This window comes from Calliphora vicina, chromosome 1 (genome assembly GCF_958450345.1).
Source record: "Calliphora vicina chromosome 1, idCalVici1.1, whole genome shotgun sequence".
Lineage (NCBI taxonomy): Eukaryota > Metazoa > Arthropoda > Insecta > Diptera > Calliphoridae > Calliphora > Calliphora vicina.
The window spans coordinates 161,416,147-161,438,708 of NC_088780.1; the positions used below are offsets into that span (position 1 = coordinate 161,416,147).

At 30.8% G+C, this 22,562-nt stretch overlaps 1 protein-coding gene across 1 annotated transcript in view; it reads left to right on the forward strand.

Moving 5' to 3' along the window:
• Positions 1-22,562, forward strand: part of LOC135953842 (dynein beta chain, ciliary) — a 148,583-nt gene that overhangs the window by 17,737 nt on the left and 108,284 nt on the right. Inside the window, exons 4-8 of the mRNA XM_065503858.1 lie at positions 1,532-1,620; positions 14,482-15,123; positions 15,174-15,474; positions 15,556-15,780; positions 20,400-20,677. Coding sequence (XP_065359930.1) covers positions 1,532-1,620; positions 14,482-15,123; positions 15,174-15,474; positions 15,556-15,780; positions 20,400-20,677 — 1,535 coding nt within the window. The remainder of the gene's footprint in view (positions 1-1,531; positions 1,621-14,481; positions 15,124-15,173; positions 15,475-15,555; positions 15,781-20,399; positions 20,678-22,562) is intronic.

Below are 22,562 nucleotides of genomic sequence, written 5' to 3' on the forward strand. Positions count from 1 at the left end.
GTTAACAAAAATTCTTAAATACATTCGAAAAAGAATAGAACAGACCAAACAGAAACCTGCTAAGTAAACAAATTTTAACTAATATAATAAATTCTTTAGGTTTATTTAACAAAGTATTAAGGAGTAAAATACTTACAAAACAAAAATGTATTTATTTATAGTAGTTATTCCTTACTATGTAGATATCTAGGTAAATGTATTTAAAATGGTCAGGTGGTTGGTTGTTCATCTAAAAATTATTCATTGGCTGTCTAGTCTTTATTACTTATAACCACAAGTGCTTATCTATTGTTTTGTATACCCTACGCCACCATAATGGGGATACTATTACGTTTTTTTCGGCCCAAGGACTAAGCTTATTGAAACTTATTGAAAAAAGACCCGTGTCTCCCAGTTTTGCCCAAAGTCACGCACTTTTTTATGGACCCCAAAAGATTTGGGGCCTCGGTGTCATTTTTGCAAAAAAACTGATAATTTTCTCAGGCTCATATCTTACAAACAGTTCGGAATTTTGATTTACTCTCTGAGTCAAAGTTGTAGCCCTTGTCATAAAGAACAAAAACTGTGAATTTTTTGGTCCGTAAATGTTTATTTTTTTCGTCGCTCAAAGAAAAAATCCAAATTTTTTGCCAAAAAGCTGACATACAAATCCATAACTCCAGAATGGTAATGAATAGAAATACCTTTAATATATCAAAAGAAAGCTAATATTGTTCTTCAAAATTTATGTTATATACATAATTGTTGGTATTTTAAGTCAAACCGAGTTACATCAGCCTTTAGCCCCAAAAACGTGACCTGGTGCCAGTAGGAGCATACTTTGTATATTTTTTTTATTTTTTTTATTAAATTTTTGTATAATTTTGAGTTTAAAGTAGAAATATAATAAAAAAATACAAGTAATACTTGGGGTATTCAAACGGTTCCTATTAGGTCGTATTGTCATAATGTCCTAAAATATTTTTTTAGTTTAAACAAATTTTTGTTGGGTTTCAAACAAAAATGTTATAAACTAATAATACTTTTTGAACTATGTTTATTGGTTTGTCATAAAATATTACTTTTTTTGTTTGCAGCACATCAAGAATTTGTTTAAACTAAAAAAATATTTTAAGACATTATGACAATATGACCTAATAGGAGACCGTTTGAATACCCCAACTGATTTATTAAACTTTCTATACTTTGAGCGACGAGCGGCACGGGTTAACGAGGCTTAATCGAGTTCAAATTTCGGCTATCTCAATATCTGGAAATGGAAATTGTTTTGTGGGGTCCAGACGAACAAGATTCCGACATTTTTCCCCCACATGAAATCCGGTCACCCTATTGGTCATAGCTCTCATATAATGTCCTCTTCCAAAAATCATGCACGAAAATGAATTTACTCATTTACTCAGTGTAGGGTATTATATGGTCAAGCTTGACCGACCATATTTTCTAACTTATTTTTATTATTTTCATTATATTTTCAGGGTTCATCCTCTAGGATTTCTGTTTGTAATTTTGCTCTTTTTTTTCATTATTACAGATTAAAGGCAAAACCAACAATCGAACAATTTTATCGTTATTAGTTTCGCCAACAGTCATTGAACAAGTTGCAAGTCATATTAAACAAGGGTAAGTACCAACTACTATACATAGTGATGGTGGTTTAAGGTGTTGTTCTTTCCATCTCGTATCTCTCTAAAACTGCCAGTTGGTTAAACAATTTAATTTTCTTTAGATTTCTTTTTAATTTCAATTGAAGTCAAAAGGTAACATTAAACTTGGAACTATTTTTACTTACAATAACTGAATAAGTATTTTACAGAAAACAAAACAACTTAAAGATTTTTAGGTAAACTTTAGTTTAAAATATTATTTTAACCTTAAAATGTGTATGAAGCTAAATATTTTGCAGTAGAAAAAGTACCATCAGAGGAACGTAAAATTACCATTAGATTTACTATTTTTTGGTACCTTTGGAAGGTAGAAGTAACATTGAGCCCCTCTAATCTTGAATATTAGTTCTCTTAGAATGATACCAACAAACATTTATGTTGTATTAATCCAAAATATTGCAAAAGTACCATTAGCTGGAAAAAATAACAATTTTGTTTCTACATGCCCTTTAAAGACATAATAATAACTTTGGAAATTTAAAAAGAAAGTTCACAATAAGCACCAAAGTCCCAAAAATTCAAGCACTTGAAATTTTTTTTTTGGAATTTGACTTGAATGCAAATATAATTATGTTTTAAACTTGAAATATATTTGAAAAATTTTAATTTTTTTAAATTGCACTTGCTTTCAACTTAAATTCCAGTAAAAATGCTTAGTTATAGGTTTGGAATTACACTTTATATGGGTGTTTTAGAATGCTGTAATTTGGTTTTTAAAATAAAAATATCTGTTAAAGTGTAAGAGATAACTTAGAGAAATATACCGGGTTTTTTGTAAGCCAGAGATGATCGACTTTGATTTGGTATCTCATGTCATCCTCTGAACATAAATCTGTAACTTCTATACGGGTGTCCGATTCTAATAAAATAAAGACCAGGTGTAGCTGAGTTTAAGTTTAAGACCCCAAAGTGGGGTTCCTCGTGTATATAAAAAATTAAAAATGATTTTCTCGATCCGATTTGATAGATTTTGTTTTCAGAAATACATAACATTTTTAAAAAATAAAATATTCACACAAGATTTTTTGCAAAAATAAGAAAAACAATTTAACTGATTTTTTTGGGAGAAAAATTTTAATTTGTAATGAATCTCTTTTAATGAAATTTTACAGTTATATAAAAACTTTTGATTAAAAAAAATTTTGAGTTGTTATTGAGAATGAATCCTCAAAAAACTTTTAAAAAATACCAAAAAATTTATTTTTTAGATTTTTGGCTCTATTAAGGGTCGCGACCCGGTCGTCTGGGCTAACAATTCCATCAGCAAAATATTTAAAAACGTATTTGAGCTTGAATTCAAGTTTAATACAATTTGCATACAAGTTATACATTAGAGTGACAGCCGATTTTTTTTTTTTAGATTTCAAAGAGTGCCGGGTGGAATATTGTGACACTAGGCCTAAATGTTAAGTGCTGAAAATTTGAGCCAAATCGGGCAACGATTTCTGGACGCGCATCGAGGTCAAAGTTCAGATATATGCAAAATTATACTATTTATATAGAATAAATAGGTGAAACTCGCTAACTTTCTGCATTGTGTTCTAGAAATATGTAGATTTATTTATATTAATGAATATTACATTAAAAAAAAAATTTTGGAAATTAACCCTGTATCTCTTTTGGGTCAAAATGACCCAAAAACTGTATTATCGCTAAAATAAGAGAAAAATGCAAATTTTTCAGTTTTTGAAAAAATTTTGCTACTAAATAAATACTTTTGCAATTGAATGCAAAAGAATCGAAATATGTACGTAATTATCGTTGTAATGAGATATAAATGACAAAATTTGGTTAAAAAATTTTAAAGTTATTACAAATTCGCCAGACCATTAACGTGTTTCAGGCCACTTGAACAAAAAATTTAGGAAAAAAAATTAACATATTTCGAGAAAAATTAAAATAAAGCTAATTTTTATTTAAAATATATTCGTATTTACTTGTGTATGAGTTTTTGTCATCGTAGGATACCGTTAACCTATTCCCAGGTATGGCCAAAAAAAAATATTTTTTTTAACGGCTGTTTCAAATCTCCATTTTCAAATTATTAAAAATTTTGTTAAACAAATTTCAGAATTTTTTGATCATCACATTGGGATTTATTGAGATCAAAATAGGGAATAAAAATATGAAAAAATTATGTCAATACCTCTTACAGTTTTTCCGTACCTGCGATTTAAATTTTGCGATTTTCAAGAAAAACAAATTTTTTGTCCATATTTTGGCGAATGAGCCCAATTTCCTTTCTGTTATAAATTTTAAATAAAACTTATTCACAATATTATAGTCCTGGTAATTTTACTTATGGTCTGGAAGTTTTACTAAAATCGGAAAACGATAACCTTAAAATCGTGAAGGTCAAAGGTCAAATTTTTCAATATGTGGAATTTCTAATGAAAAGATAGCGAAATGTTATACATTTTTGGGCCGATTTTAATGAAACTCGAGGAAAGTATAACATAAAGTCCAGAATTTAAAATAACAGTACAAAAATGGAAATTAACCCTTAGCAGCACTTGGGGTCCAAATTACCCCCAACTTTTAAAATCAAGAAAAACACAGCCATTTTGACCCCAAGTGCTCTTAAAGGATTAAATCCATTCTTGCACTGTTGTTGTAAATGTTGGACCCTAATGTATATTTTCATCAAGTTTTATTAAAATCGGCCCAAAAATATATAACATTTCGCTATATTTTCATTAGAAATTCCAGATATTGAAAAATTTGACCTTTGACCTTCACGATTTTAAGGTTATCGTTTTCCGATTTTAGTAAAACTTGCAGACCATAAGTAAAATTACCAGGATTATAATATTATGAATAAGTTTTACTTAAAATTTATAACAGTAAGGAAATTGGGCTCATTCGCCAAAATATGGACAAAAAATTTGTTTTTCTTGAAAATCGCAAAATTTAAATCGCAGGTACGGGAAAACTGTAAGAGGTATTGACATAATTTTTTCATATTTTTATTTCCTATTTTGATCTCAATAAATCCCAATGTAATGATCAAAAAATTCTGAAATTTGTTTAACAAAATTTTTAATAATTTGAAAATGCAGATTTGAAACAGCCGTTAAAAAAAATAATTTTTTTTGGCCATACCTGGGAATAGGTTAACGGTATCCTACGAAGACAAAAACTCGTACACAAGTAAATACGAATATATTTTAAATAAAATTTAGCTTTATTTTAATTTTTCTCGAAATGTGTTAATTTTTTTTCCTAAATTGTTTGTTCAAGTGGTATGAAACACGTTAATGGTCTGGCGAATTTGTAATAACTTTAAAATTTTTTAACCAAATTTTGTCATTTATATCTCATTACAACGAGAATTACGTACATATTTCGATTCTTTTGCATTCAATTGCAAAAGTATTTATTTAGTAGCAAAATTTTTTCAAAAACTGAAAAAATTTGCATTTTTCTCTTATTTTAGCGATAATACAGTTTTTGGGTCATTTTGACCCAAAGGAGATACAGGGTTAATTTCCAAATTTTTTTTTTAATGTAATATTCATTAATATAAATAAATCTACATATTTCTAGAAAACAATGCAGAAAGTTAACGAGTTTCACCTATTTATTCCATATAAATAGTAAAATTTTACATATATCTGAACTTTGACCTCGATGCGCGTCCAGAAATCGTTGTCCGATTTGGCTCAAATTTTCAGAATTTAACTTTTAGGCCTAGTGTCACAATATTCCACCCGGCACTCTTCAAATTTTTAACAAAAATTTTTTTCCATACAACTGATTGTCACTCTATTATACATACAATATTATTCAAGGGTTTAAATACAATTTTTTTACATTATAATTTAATAACATTCTCCAGTGAAACGAAAACTTACATTCAAGTTAAAAATTACAGTCTTAATACAGTTAAAATTAAGTCTTGACTACACAATAAGTCAAGGCTTGATTTTAACTGTTAAAACATAATTAAATTCAAGCCTTAAAATAAATTCAAGTGATATGTTTTAGTGTAATTATAATCTGCAAAATAGACGTATTAAAATTTAAATTTTCGATCATTTTTATTTAAATTAGAAGCTAGTTAAAAATAATTTTTAAATGTAAATTATTTCCACCGATCTTGAACATTAAGCGCATGAACATTAGGGTGTCCCAAAAAAAAATTTGTTGGGGCTCAAGCATAATTTGAAAGCTTATAGGGTAGAGTATTTTGGAGAATTTTTTCAGATTCTTCGGAAGAGGTTTAGAGGTCGCTCAAGTCGAGTTTTTGCCAAAAATCGGGTTTGTCGGCCTTTTCTGGAGTTTTCTTCATAACTTTGTCAAGACCCACGATTTTCACTACTTTTGAGGACACAGTTTAAAAGAAAAATGTCCATGCTTTATTTTTGTGTGCAAATATTTTTAGTTTTTGCAATGAATTGGCTCAATAAGGTGCCCTACATTACAATTTTTCGAAATTTTTCCAGAAATTTTGTAAATAAGGCTTTATAACTTTTAAAATTTGTATGAAAATGAAAAAAACTAACAATGCAGTTTGAAAGATCAATTAATTCTTAATAATTTAGAAACAAAAATTTTTGAATTTGCTTTTACCGTTCCTGAGTTATATAAAGCAAACGAAAGTTTTTATTTACACAAAATGATTTTTAATCAAACTACAAGTCGCAACTTCAAAGATAAAATTTGGTACAAGCTTTTCTATTGCCACATGGAAGAAGCATATTGAATTTGGTTGGAATCGGTCCATTATTTCTACTAGCCCCCATACGATTGCCCCATCTAAAAATAGATAAGCTCTCATAAATATCTTAGTTATAAAGATATCTAAACCAAATTGAGCGTAAATAAGTTTTATATAAGCTAAACTCGCGCCCACCAAATTTTGTGACGATCGGTCCACTTGAGCGACCTCTAAACCAATTCCGAAAAATCTGAAAAAAATCTCAAAAATACTCTACCCTATAAACTTTCAAATAATGTTTGAGCACCCATGAAAATAGGAAAAAAACGCTTTTTTGGGACACACTAATGAACATGACATGCCTGGATAAAGTAGCATGTTTTATTGCTGTCACGTTGATCACAGGTTTTTGTATAAAAAATTATTTTATTTTTCAATATTGTCTCTCTTGAGATCTATGCAGTTGTCCAATTTTTTCTTGGACTCGGGTCCAAATCCAGAGAATAGGCTGTCAAAGGTAGCATTTCCTAATCTAATACATGGATCCACGGAAACTGCACATGTGTGTACCCTTTTGTGCACCCGATTGGCAGCCATTGTTCGTAAACTTGTAATACAGATATTTTATAAATGTTCGATCTCTATAATAAAAATCTGTAACAACATGAGGAATTAAGCTTTAAAAGCCAAATGTTCCCTAGCAGTAACTACGTTTAATGGTTAAATCAAACTAAAAAAAATCCAATAAATTTCTAGGCATTTCGATTGCACTCGACTAAGTACATAGACAACATTCAAAAGAAGAAGCAAAACTACATAAATCCTTAAAAACGTATTTAAATATTATGCTCGTACTGTTATTCGTACAAGAACAAAAACGAATGAACACTAAAGTGTTTATGGTTAACAAGAGCATTTTATAAAACGTGCAAGAAACGGAACACCCAAAGCAATACTCATACATTCACTAATACTTGAAATGTAAAACCTGCAGTTTTAAAGGTAAAAAATTTGCACTAGCTACTAACGATACATGGAGAGATCTTAAACAAATTGTTGTCAAACTTACTATGATAGATTTAATTATTTTAATCCAAAAGTAAAGGGATTTTTTAAGCCCGATAGAATTTATGAATGGGTTAACTGTCATATTGCGCTCACTTTGTGATTGTGATGGCGCACATAATCATCCATCTGATCAAGCCATCCATCGAATTGTGGATAGATTTCATACCATATAATCTTTAACCAACACGTCGTTCTCTTCAGAATATCGCCTCTGTAAACAAAAGTGTGCAAGAAGTACCAAATTTATCAATTCTTTGTCGGTCGCAGAAATTGGGGCTCGTCCGTCCAGTACGTGGAAAATTCTGCGCAATGTTGTTGGCCTACACCTGTATAATCTCCAGATGGTGCAGGAATTAAAGCCACGATACCATCACATGTGTCGTTCTTTCGCCGGGCTCTAGAGGAGTGGAGAACTAACACGATGTTTTATCGCAAAATTGTGTTCAGCGATGAGACAAATTGTTGGCTTAACGAATTTGTTAATATCTTACTCCATATGTAGACATTTTGTGTCTACATATGGAGTAAGACCAATCCACATCAGACTCTAAAGACTCTATTATATCCAGCTAAATTCGTTGTTTGGTACCGGACCTATCATCTTCAAAAAAGAAGCCAGAGTTCGACTTTTTGTTTGGAAATATGGATGATATTAATCCGAGGGTCATGTGGTTTCAACAGCATGGCGCTACGTATTATACGGTGGCCGCAATCATCGATTTATTGGCACAATGGGGCATAATTAGCCGCCTGTCATATCAAAAACCTTGCAAATAAGTTAGTGGTTCCTTGGCCTGCTGGGTTTCTACATTTATAATCCTGTACACATATACAAAGCAATTATAATACACAAGAACAATGTAAATGCTAACAAATTGGCCAAGAATTTATAGTTTTAAGACTATTGAATAACTTTAAAGGTCTTTTACATTTTATATCTACAAGTATTTTATATAACAAGAAGTATTTAAGTATTCCATTATATTTGTATCTTCTCCAACACTCCACAATTTATAAGTATGATTGTAATGTAAGAGTATCTCTGTACTCTCTAGCCCAGAGTAGATATGAATTTTATACACTCGAACCTATTTTCTACTTAATTTTTTTTTTATATCTTTTAACAATTTCATTTTCAGTGTTTTTTTTTTTTTTGAAATAAAAGGAATAAAAACTATTTAACATTTCATTTACATTCTCAAATATTTAGAAATTTTTATATATTTAAAATAAAAACCAAAAGATGTTTTATGCCAAGCTAGAAAATTCGTAACAAAACCACAAAAAAAAAACCGGAAAGAAAATAAGGCGTAAATGGGTCAATCAATGAACTGTTCATTTGTTGAGTTGTGTGTAAATAGTTTTTCGACATCATTTTCAGTTTTTGCTCTTTTGTCTTTCGATATTCATTAGTTATTAAGAATTTTAAAATAACTATGAAAACCCTCAATGGGAAAAAGAGGGGGAGAAACAAAGCAAAAAGTTACAATTGTTGAGAAGCATAAATTTAGGCGTACTGAGTGCTGATTTTGTAACTTGTTGGTTGGTTTTGTTCAATGAGAGGAAGTGAAATTAAACGGAAATGAGTTCAGTTTTGGAGTATTTCAATTGTCTTTAAATTGAAAAGATAAAAACTTGGTATTTTCATGCTAGAAACATGGAATATTTTTAAAGTAATGCATAGCAAAATTACCAGAAAATTCTAATTATTAAAAATCTATAATAAAACGGTTGTAATGCTTATTTGGAATAAAATTTAGGCTTTAAACTATTTTTGATATATAAAATAATATTTTATTTAATCACAGTTTTGTCCAAATTATTGCCTAGGATTGAGAATAACACAGAACATTTCCAATAAATTGTTACGAAATTGCACTATCAATTTAAATTTAATGGTCTGTAACGACTGCTTGCAACATTCATCATGTTTATAAACATTCCCATCAGTAGAAACTACTTATCAACAATGTTGATTAACATTGAAGCTGCTAAAAGCTATAGAAATAGAACATTCTAGTTTTGTCCATTAATAAGATAGCGCAGTGCAAAACGAAAACAAATAACCATATACGGACACCACTACGTGATAAAATACCAAAAAAAAAAAATAGACCAGTGTCTCCCAGTTTTGCCCAAAGTCATGCACTTTTTTATGGGCCCCCAAAGTGATCATTTTCTCAGGCTCAAATCATGCAAACCCTTCGGAATTTTGATTTACTCTCTGAGGCAAAGTGGTAGCTCTTGTCATAAAGAATAAAAGCTGTGAACATATAAAATCAAAAAAACTTCATCTTCAAGATCAAAATCGCAAAAAACTTAAAAAATAGATTTTTTACCTTTTTTGCAGGTCCATAGGTAGCAAACCGTTCAAAATTCAAGGAAACAATCAACTACAAAAATGTACCTAAGATCACAATAAACAATTTTCTAGAACATACGAACTTCCTAGGAATGATTCCTAACACCGTTTAGGTAGGTCAATATAAAAAATTAAGTGTTTTGGGCCATAAACTATTAAATTATTATAAACTAAAGCATACTTTTAGGCAGCTTTAAAAAAAATTATTTCTAAATTTATTTAGATTTTTTTTAAGTTTTTTCCGATTTTGGTCTTGAAGATGAAGTTTTTTTGATTTTATATGATTTTATATGATTTTATATGCTTTTATTCTTTATGACAAGGGTTACAACTTTTCCTCAGAGAGTAAATCAAAATTCCGAACTGTTTGCGAGATATGAGCCTGAGAAAATTATCACTTTTTGGCAAAAATGACATCAAGGCCCCAAATCTTTGGGGGCCTATAAAAAAAGTATATGATTTTGGGCAAAACTGGGAGACACGGATCTTTTTTATGGTATTTTATCACGTAGTGGTGTCCGTATATGTTTATATTTCCATACACAGTGTAATTCATGGAACTACTAGAAGATGGCACTGTGTATATAAATAGTAGCAGCACATTTTTATACCTAGCATATTGCAAATAAATAACAACATCAAACGAAGTACAAAAGTTTTAGTCTTTGGCCTTCAACAATTAATTACATGAAAATAGTAACAACAAAAAACTAATTATCAAATTTAAAACATGCTTAATTCCGCCTTAAATGAAACATTCAAAATGTCATCTAGTTATTTAAAAACCCAACTTAAATTTTCAATTAATAATTAACACTACGACAACCGAAAGTAGGGCAACAAACCTACTAATTACCCATTTAAATTTTCTACCATCTGCAACAATTATATTACAAATAATGCCACTACGGAAGTCTTAATAATTTTTACATAAAATCATTTCATTTACTTTTAGTGTTAATAAGGTTAGAAACTTGTATTTTTTGTTTCAAGCAACTCACTCAATTGCTTGTTGAAAATGCGTATAAGTCGTTGCAAACTAACTATAAATAACTAACTAACTAACTAACTTTACTCTTTGGCAGGAATTTTTTATTTTTTTTTAATTTTTTTACAATACATTTTTGTTTCATATAAAATATTTCTATTTAACTAGTATTTCGTAAAAATATATAAAGTAAACGCTCATTAGAGCGTCCTTAAAGTTTTGATTCGCTAAAATACACTTGCACACACACACAGAATTTTGTAGTTTTAATTTTTTTTTTTGCGCTGAAGTAAAAAATGTTGTTGTTTGCAACAGCTAATTAACGCACTAGTAGCAGTCAAAACTTTAAGTACTTAGTAGACGCAAGTTTAGTAGTTTGTTGTTACTACTGCTGCTGCTGCTGTATGTATTACTTACAGCATAATGAGCTGCACTAACTAAAGTAAATTTTGTTTATTTTGCAACAACAGAGTTGGCCAAATGTAAATATGTAGTAAATACAATAAATATATGTATAATAATTTGAGAACAGCTAAACGTTTAAATATTAATTTAATTAGGCAAGTAAATTAGTAACAAATTCAACTTAATACTGGTAGCTTAGCGAATAGTAATTTGAACAATTGGGCGAACTTAATATAGTCAATAAAAATAAAATATTAAGTATTAAATAATAATAATAAATGATCTTGGCAGTAATAGGAGCCTAAATATTAGGCCTTAAAATTCGAATATAACACAGTGCAACATAAAAAAAATAACCATAGACAGACACCACTACGTGATAAAAGACCAAAAAGAAAAGACCAAAGTCATGGACTTTTTTATGGGTCCCCAAATATTTGGGGCCTCGGTGTCATTTTTGCAAAAAAGTGATAACAGTTCGGAATTTTTATTTACTCTCTGAGGCCCTTTAGCCCTTGTCATAAAGAACAAACATTTTGAACATAAAAAATGAAAAAAAATCTTTAAGATCAAAATCGCAAAAAACTTTGAAAAATTCGATTTTTTTACCTTTTTTCCCCTGTTCAGGTCCATAGGTCAAGGAAACAATCAACTACAAAAATGTACCTAAGATCTCAATAAACAACTTTCTAGAACATATTAATTTTGTAGGAATGATTCTTAACACCGTTTAGGTAGGTCAATATAAGTTACTATTTACTAGGGTATTCAATCGATTAACCGTTTATCGGTTAACCGATTAATTTGGGACGGTTAAGTGTTCGAATAATTTGAAATTTCCGATTTTCAAATAACAAATAAACCGATTAATTTGTGTCGATTAACCGATTAACCGAAATTCGATTTTTTTTGCACTATAAAAAAATTTTTTGAAATTCATTTTTCCGTTTCAATACAGATTTCAAATTAAAATTAGATATTTTTTTCACATCCAATAAACGTGATTAGTGAGTATGTATTTACATGTATTTGAAACTATTAAATTAATAAAAATCTAAAACAATCCAAAAAGGATCATGCTTTTGATTTCTCAAACATATACAATCAGCGAGAGTTTTTTTCCAAGAAAAGTTTTATTAAATCTAAAGAAAAACATCGCTTAAATTATATTCTTTTTATAAAAGATTATTTCAGAACTCACACATCGCTCATTTGCTGCAACAACGTCATAATTCAAAAAAAGTCCTTTCGACATTTTACTATTTCTTAAATAAATTTTCAACAAATTAGGCGATTTCAGAAATATAAATAGTAGATGTTAATATCTTTCTAATCTGTATTTAACCCAAACTTTTACTTATCAAATATACGAGAAAACATGAATTTTAATTTTGATGTTTACAACAAAAAAACAAGTAAGAAAGTATAGTCGGGCTTGACCATAATACCCTACACTAAGTAAAAGAGTAAAAACATGTTTCTTTTAAAATTTCAATAATTTGTATTTTTGAGTGATTTTGGGAAGTGGGCTTTATATGGGGGCTATGACCAATTATGGACCGCTCACCATTAAATTAGATCGTGTGATTTGTGTCTATATGAAAGGTTACTATGTTGAATTTTGTGAGTATACCAAAATTTTTAGGCGATTTATGCAAGTTAAAGTGATTTTCGGAAGCTGGTCTATATGGGAGCTATGACTAATTATGGACCGATCGTAACAAAATTTGGTGACATGAATTTTGTATATATAAAACTTATTTGGAGCGCAATTTGTGGAGAAACATTTATAAATTAAACATTTATGACCGATAAAGTCCAATTTCGGAAGGACATTTGTATGGGGGCTAGGTGAAATAATGGTCCGATTTCAGCCAGTTTCAATAGGCTTGGTCCTTGTGCCAAATTTGATCAAAATATCTTCAAAATTGCGACCTGTACTCTGCGCACAAGGTTTACATGGACAGCCAGCCAGCCAGCCGACCAGACGGACGGACGGACGGACATCGTTTAATCGACTCAGAAAGTAATTCTAAGTCTATCGGTATACTTTAAGGTGGGTGTTAGACTAATATTTTTGGGCGTTACAAACATCTGCTCAAACGCATAATACCCTCCCCACTATGGTGGTGCAGGGTATAAACACTCTCACACAAAACATAATTGACTTTATTGAAAACTGATGAAACTATATGAAAGATTATAGAACAACGCATTTTGTATTACTCAGTTCATAAAACACGGATTTTGAGTTATGACGTTGTTGCAGCAAATAGGCGAAATGTTTACAAAAAGGATCTCAAATACCTTATTTGCTGTTTTTTTATGTTTTTGTACACAAAATTCGTTATTGTATTTTCAATTTAAAATGAAAATAGAAATTATTCGGTTAATCGAATAATTTTAAATTAACCGATTATTAACCTAATAAATCTAAACCTCGAATAATTATTTCCTCGATTAACCGATTAAATCAGAAACTCGATTAATTGAATACCCTACTATTTACTATTACAATATAAACGATTAAATTATTTCAAACTAAAGCATACTTTTAGGCATCTTAAAAATGCAGAGAATTATAAATTAGCGCCATGGATATTTGACCTTGGTGTCGTTTCGTCTGGTTTTCCGGGATTCATATACGATCTCTAACGCTTCGAGTTATCGTAATGGATCCATTTTTCATCGCAAGTAATGATTCGGTGCAAAAATAATTTCGGACATCCAAAATTGTCTTTCAAATTCTCTCGGCTTCAATTCGCATGATGCACAATTTCCTTGCTTTTGGATGAATGCTTCTGCTCGCAAATGTTTTGATTGCTGCTTGAGTAGATCCCAATAATTTTGCAAGCTCTTGTTGAGTTTTATAAAAATCTTTATGGATCAATGTCTCCAATTCTTGGTCTTTAATAATTTTTGTTTGGCATGGGCGATAATTGTCTTCTGTGTCAAAATCACTTCTGAATTGAAAAAACCATCACTCGCACGTTGAAACCGATGGTACACATTCACCATAAGCTTTGGCAAGCAATCAGTGTGCGTCAGCGGCTCTTTTTTCGAATTAAAGAAGTAAAGCAAAACTTCCCGTATATGACGCTTTGTTGCAACAAAATCCGAAATTTTTAAAGCAAAAATAAACTTTGTTGTTTACTTTATAATGTTAGATAACTAAGTGAGAATAAAAACAAAAATTGAGTTCAAAAGATGAGTCATGTATTGTAAATCCCGCATTTTTTAAATATACACCCAATATCACGTGATCATTTTTAAGAAGAGAACAATTGTTATCAATCTTAAATATATTTCGAATTAACCTAAAATCTCCTTACAGCAACCTAGAAGCCGCCTTTGAACCTAAATTTCGTTCGCAACTCGAGGAAATGTTTATCAATTGGACCACACAGATCCATGATATTATACAAGAGAAATCCGATTGCATACTAAACTCTGCTCCGCCGGCAACAAGAACAACAAAAACTTCTACTGTAGCGGTAAATACACCACAACAGGAAATACATTTCTGGATAAATCGTCAACAAAATCTGAAAAATATTTACGACCAATTAAGAACCAACACCCACAAATCACTGGCTTTTATATTGGAATCTATAGATTCTTCTTATTATCCGCCGTTTATGAAGATTTTCAAGAGACTCGTTTATGCCTGGCAAGAAGCCAAAGATATAACGTTATGGTTGCAGCCTCTACTGCGTCAGACGGCCACATTTAATGCGGTAAATTTCAGTAATGCCCAGGAATTGATTGCTCCCTTGGTGCATGTTATTCATTTGATTTGGTCAAATGCTCGTCATTATCGTACCACCCAGCGTATGACTGTCTTGTTGCGCTGTATTTGTAATTTAATGGTGCGCAGAGCAGCAGAAGATTTAGAGGTTTCAACACTTTTTCATACAGAAGCCGATGAGGGACTCTTAAAGATTACCAAAACTATGGAAATACTGGATATGTTTAAGTGAGTATTTGAATTGTTGCAATAGAAAATTATTTAATTATTTTCTTTAGATTCAAATTATTGGAGTATAAAGCCAAATACACCAGCAATCAAACCATATTACCGGCTTTACCTCATTTGGCCTCTAGTCTGGCATCTATGGATTCTTGGCCAATTTCCACATCTTCAGTAGAATTGCAGCAATTGTGGCGTTTTTCAAACGAAGATGTTTTTGGTTTGGCCTTAAATGGCTTCTTGGAACAATTGGCCGAATTGCAAACGATTTTTGAGGCTGCTGTTACATTTCAAAGTTTGGAGAAACTGGAAATAGGTGGCTGTCGTGGAAAAATGTTGACCGACAGGATACGTCAGGTTAGTAGGGAAGGAAACAATAACGAAATCATGTACTTATTCACAAGAATTTTTCTTTTTCATTAAATCATCTCTTTACAGATTCATTCAGAATTCAAACTACTGTTTGAGGAATGGACTAAATTGGAAATCGATCTGGGTCAACAACAATCAATTGCCAACCTCAATTACAGCCACATCAAAAGACAAACATTTAAAAGGGAACAGATTATATTCTTCCAACGCATGCATGTATTAGAGAAAAAATTAGCCACCATATTACAGCAAGCCTTCAATGACTGCCACAACTGGGAACAGCTAACCAAGGTAAAAATATTGATGTTGGGTGTTAAAGAAAATTGTTGGTCTTAACACATATTTAAGTTAATAAAATTACTCCCACAGTAACGTTATTGGTTTCTCTTTTAAAATTCATTATTTTTCTCTTAGGTAACTAAATTTGACGCCAAAAATATTTCGTCCTTTCAAAACAAATTGAAATTCCTTAAGCTGTTAGGTGCAAAATGCCAAGAATTTTGCAATACGTCTAGTATTTACGAATGTAATAACACAAAATTTGAAATACAGTGTTTGGTCAGAATGGTAGGAATACAAGAATTGTTTAAGCTAAAGCACCATACCGGCACACCGGGTTTCTTGGGGTTTCTAAATAAAGTTATGTTCGCTTCTGAATGATTTTTGTAAAGTTCTTCTAAAGTCAGATGTTGTTCTAGAAAGCGCCAATAGTGAATTATACAAGATTATCATTAAACACTTGAAATATTTTGTGTACAAAATCTCATTAACAATTATGAAACCGAAATCCATTCACATTTTCGAAGTCAAGTATTTTATACTACTGCACAGTGGGGCAGAATCAAAATGTTTTGGAATAAATCTCTTTTTTAATTTACCATGGGCGTAGACAAGGAGTATTCGAGTTTAAGTTATTAAAATGGACCCTACAAATGCTCCAGGGACGGCGCTATGCTGGCTCAAAGTAGTGTATCTTCGACATGTAAAATTTTCAAGCACGTGCCATTTTTTTCCATCCAATAGTGCAATATTTTTGAAGGACGGACTTTTAAAGTGACATATTTTTGAATATAATTGAGATTTTGTAAGACCAAAAATTGATTTATCTAAACAAAAAAAATATGGATCAAATTGTTGCTAATATTTGCAATTCTATTAAAATTTTGATACAAATTTTAGTTTTACTAATTAAATATGTAATAAAATCTTTATTTATTAACAAAACTCAATGAAATTTTCAAAGTTTTTTAAATTTGTTATTCCAAGTGCTAAAATAGCTATGTTCAATAACTAAAAGTTGTTACTAGTTAGTAACAATTGTTACTGGAAAAGCGTTCATTAACTCAAAAAACTTGCAAGTAGAGAAAAAATCAAGAGCGTATGAATTTTAGAGAGTGTTCTCTCGTTGCAAACTTCTACAAGTTCTATTTTGAACTCGTAATAGTTAGCAGCTTATATTTCAATGTTTTATGTTATTGTTTGCTTATTTACAATTTTATTTTTGTGGTGAAAAATTTTCCAAAACAAATTATTTTCAATAAAATTGAAGAAAATGTGAGTATTTATACATTTTAAAAGGAATAAAATAAGAAAAATTTTGTGTATAAAATAATTTTTACTGGAAAAGCGTTCATTTACTTTTTACTATTTTTGAGAATTTAAGAGAGTAATTTTGTAAATTTTGAGTTTATTATCTTGTTGCAAGTATTTACTGGCAAAGTAAATGAACACACCTAATGTAAAAAAAACTTGTCAAAAGGTCAAAGGGAATCCCTCAATTCCTAAAAATTGTAGCGAAAATTCCAAAAATGGTATTTTTATAATTTTGTCCCTATAGTCCTCATTTCCTCCGGGACTTTGAAAATACTTTGGGGATAAATAGGGAACACATCAGCATTTCCAAAGCTAGTTTCCGTTTTCTGATGCCAGCTTTGGAATTTTAGAACGTGTGGCTCAAATTTAAAAATTTTGATAAAAAATAGGTCAAATTCCAAAGAGCATAGAGGCAATATATTAAAAAAATTGGACATGTTTTTAACATCAAAATGTTCTCCGTAAAGATACCTTACAGAAAAACATAAAATTGTTATATGTTCTTAAAGAAAGTTTTTTTTTAATAAAAAAAAGAGTAAAATCACCTTTTCGCTCAAAAAACAGCAAAAATCTACTATTTTTTTAATTTTTAAATTGAAATTTTTTTTTTTTTTTGGATTCATAATTTATTGCTTTGAAATATTTTGTATATTATTGGTAATTTAGTTGTCCATTCGGTCCAAAAGTACGCCAAAAAAAACGGACCAAGGTATGACAAAATTTTTAAATTTTAATTTTCAAATGCCTATAACTCGGAAATTATAAGAGATAATCTTGATAATAAAAATTTCAAGATCTAGCCGAGCGCTTTACAAAAATGTAAAAATCTTTGAAATCGGATGGGAAACAAGAAATTTCACGTGTTTACAATTTTTTTCGAAGTTACCCTACTTTACGTCCTATAGCGCCGCCTCTGGAGCATATGTTGGGTCCATTTTAAACTGGAATAATCCTTGTCTACGCCCATTTCAAATATCCCAATCGGACCAGCTGTTTAGAAATGCCAGATTTATTTTCAAAAAATTTTGATTCTGACCCACTGTGTACTGTGGTATTTATTAAGACACGATGATAGAAATTTCTCCAAAAAAGACAACAGAGAACTATATTCGGCTGTGAATAATCTTAAATACCATTCACCAAATTATACATTAAATTAAGAATTTTAAATATTTCAGGTAAACAAAATTTAAAAAAAAAAAAAAATTATTTTTTATTTTTTTAAAATGAACATTTTGAAATTTTGTGAAAAAAATTTTGTTTAAAATTTTTTTTGGTGAAGAAAAAGTTAGGTTAAAAAATATTTTTCCCGATTTTCACCCATTCCAGGTCCGACTTACTATGGCGTTATATCCTTATATAAGTTCTTTGAAATATCTATCATTAGATATCCGTATTGTCTATATTAATGACTTAGTAATCCAGATATACATAGATCAAAAATAGGCCAAAATCGAGGTTGTCCCGGTTTATTACTTATTTACAACCGATTCGGGTCTATAGTGGATATATGGCTATATCGAGACTTTGAATCGAGGAGAGATTTAAATTAATAATTGATTTGAATTAAATCTGTAATTGTTCCGAATATAAAATTGATTTGATTAAATTGATTTGAATCTATGCTTGATTTTTATTTAAGATAGATTTTTAGCAAAAACTAATTTAACCGCTCTAAATCTAACAAATTTTAAATAGAGGAAAATTTAAAAATTTCAACACTTCAACAATGTCGAAGATAAATTTTTACGACGCTCCAGAAATTTGTCCGGTTTTATACACCGGTTTGAGAGATGTAGAGATGCTAATCGGGACTGATTTTTGAAAAGCCCGGGGATCGGGATTTGGTAAAGATTTTCGGGAAATCTAATCTAAGAAAGAAACGTACATAATTTTGTCTTTACAATTGAAAGTAATTTTTTTATTTAGCAATTAATTTTTATTAGACACTAAAAAGCATACTATTACATCTATGGTTTCGTCTGCCATTCTGGAACGAATTTTGTTTCCGACATATACTGCTGCCGAAAAACGTCTTTCATATTGGCAAAACCGTTTGCAAATACTTATAACAAATCTGCAAGTATTTTCCTCTTGTTCCTTCAGAATTAAAGTGATCTATTTCTTTTGCAAGTTGCAAATCTACATTATAACTTGGTTTCGTTATTGTTATTTGGGTTTTTTTACATTTATTAATAATATCTTTTAGCCTTTGAGCAATCGAAATATTTTCATTTTGTTCGAGCTCCTCATCTGAGATAAAATCAATTTCGTTTGAAGAGGATTTAAATTGAGTTTTGTTAGACAACTTACAAAAAAATGTGAAGAATTGATTTTCCAGAGCCCCACTCTAGGAAAACCAAAAATAACGCTTTCCTTTATTAACTATGTTGTAGCAGGAGTTGAGCTTAACAACTTTGCGATATTCGGGCATGTAAAATGTCAAAATGCATAAAAAAGGCACACAAAAATGAAAAACGTGATTTATGAAAAACGTGATTTTGAAAATCCCGAAAATCCCGGGATTTAAAATTAAAAACCCCGGGCTTCGGGGTTTAAGAAATCCCGAAAACCCCGGGATTTTCGGGAACGGGATTCCCCGTTTGGTATCTCTAATCCCATGCCATGACTACGCCTACTCTTACTTTATCTTGGAAAAATAATTGTTCATTTCTGAAATCTTGAAATTTTTTTTTTTAATTTTTTTTTTTTGGTTATTACTATTTTGCAACATTTATCTGACTAAGGCCCATTATTACAACTTGCCGTTATAGTTAAAGGTAACATTAAGCTATAGAAAAGGTACCCTTAAAGGTAACTTTAACTATAACGGCAAGTTGTAATAATGGCCCTAAGTTTGTTACATCTTTTGCAAATTGTTAGTGCTGAGCTTTGTAATTCAACGAAATATTCAAACTCTTGCATTACTTCATGAATTTTGGCTGACTTAATATCCAAAATTCAGAAATCCTACTTATTTCTAATTAAACTAGTTAATTTTCAGCTGGCCAAACACTGTCAACATACTCGCACTCTCTATACCAACATCCTTTGTCAGCATCTCCCATTACATCCTTTGAACTCTTCCATTACACTTTTTCGCCCTTTCTGCCAACTTGCAACCAAAATTTTCAATCATTTCTGTTTTTTTTTTCTTTTCTCTCTTTTCAATTACTTTTTTCCTCTCGCTTTATTTGCGTATGTATATGTGTTTTGTGTGCGTGTTTTATTTTTTCTCTTTTGTGGTAATAATGGTTGACATGAATGGCTGGGTGGCTGGCTGGTTTGTATGTACGTACGTAAGTAAATTCCTTTAGCTTACAACAATGTTTGCCAATATCGTGCAACGACAAACCATTCAAACCGAATTAATGGTAATTTTACCGCACATCTTTAGCGTATTGAAGGAAGAATTGCTTTTGATTGAAACCATTGTCAGTGAAGTGCTATTGGCATTTGAATATAAAGGTGTTGAAGCCATACCAATGGAAATGAATTTTCCAACTATAGCTGGTGCCATCATGTGGTTGGAGAATTATATGAAAAGATGCGATGTCTTTGCTGGCAATGAATTGAATGCTTTAATAACTACACTGTAAGTAAGTGTATGTATGATAATTGCAAATGCAAACAAACCGATTAAATAATACAATACAATGTACAAACAACCAAATATTAATATGTAGATAATTGTGAGCTTACACTGGGAAGAAATGATTAAATATCTTAGAGTATTTAGCACACCGATTTTTCACCAAAGCTTGTGGTGAATATGTTACATCAGTTAAAACTGAGAGAGATGTTTGTTCGGTTCAGTGGTGATTTTGAAACGGAAGACAATGATTGCCCAGGCTAGCCAAAAAAGTTTGAAGACGAAGAATTGGAGGCATTACTCAAAAGGATTGCTGTCGAACTCAACATGAGCTTGCAAAATCATTTGTAGCTAGCAATTTCATAAGTAGCAATTTCTAAACGTTTGCGAGTAGCAGGTTTAATTCAAAAGAGAGACCTTGGAATACGATTTTGCTTGTCCCAAATGATGGTTGAACGTTATAAAAGAAAGTCGTTTTTGCACCGAATCACTACATTCGATCAATAATGGAGAACATAACAATAACCCGAAGCGTAAGCAAACCAACCGAATCGACACCAAAGCCAAATATCCATGACCCTAAGGTAATGCTCTGTATTTGGTGAGACCGAAAGGATGCTATCTATTACGAGCTGCCGAAATCTGGCCATATGAACACATGAAACCTGTACCGAACGCATTTGATTCGTTGGGAGCTAGCATTGGCCGAAAATGCCCAGAAAATAAAGCCAGATATGATACCGTATTATTCGATATTTTGATACATCATCCTCTCAACTGTCACTGTGCGACTTGGGATCCACAAGTTCATTTTAAATTTATCACAATAGATGCCACATTCCCTTGATAACTTTGTGCCAACCTATGTTAACTTTTTTCCCAGTGTATTCTCTTACCTACACAGATTATATTTTTAAATAAAAATAATGTCAAAACCATTCTTCCCTAAACATCAGCGAGAAAAAGCCAAACAAAAAAGAAAAATCTAAACCAAAATCCACAATACTTCAATTCAAATTTTTTTATTACGAGTCAAGCACGAGAGTATGGTTTTGATGTTTCAAGAAAGATCTTTTGTTGTTGGGACAAATTTTCTTCATGTATTTTTGGTTGATTTACAAAATAGCATTAAATAGTTTCCTACACATTTTCCAGCAGCACTCAAACATACAAAAATACCACCGACACACAGTGATTCGTTCTCATAAAACGATTGGACAAAAATCGATCATCTATATACTATATAAAAATGAAATGGTCCATGTATGTAATGGCATCACGTGAGAACGGCTGGATCGATTTGGCTTAGTCGATTCGAAATTTTCAGGAGATGGTTTGTAAAGAAAAAAATATTTAAAAAATCCCGGGTAAAACTCGGAAGCTCCATAAAGTATGCAGTACAAATTTAGATATTTTATTTGCAAATAAATAAGAACAGCAAGATGTATGTGGGTTAGAGAAACTTGAAGAACTAACAATAGTAAATAGCTACCGGGCGAAGCCGGGGTCAACTAGTTATATATAAAACCCAGGGCACACTTAGAAAGGTGACTGTGAGGAAACAGCTGATTATTTTTTTATTCAGTTTGAATTGTCAATTCACTTGTGGTTGTTGTGGCGAAAAATACAACAAACCCAAAAGCAAAAACAACAACAGGCAACTTTGACAGTTCACCTACTTTTTAACAAAAACAAAGTACCTGTTGTTTTTGTATTGTTGTAGTGATGCAGTCACCTTTCTAAGTGTGCCCTGATAAAACCTATGACCTTTTCCTATCTTTCTGGCAACATATGGTTTCCCAGCCAAAATAACAGCTCATCTTTTGAGACCAAAAACGAATCAAGCTAATTTCAGATACTATCCCTGCGGGAAATTTGTGTCAATTGT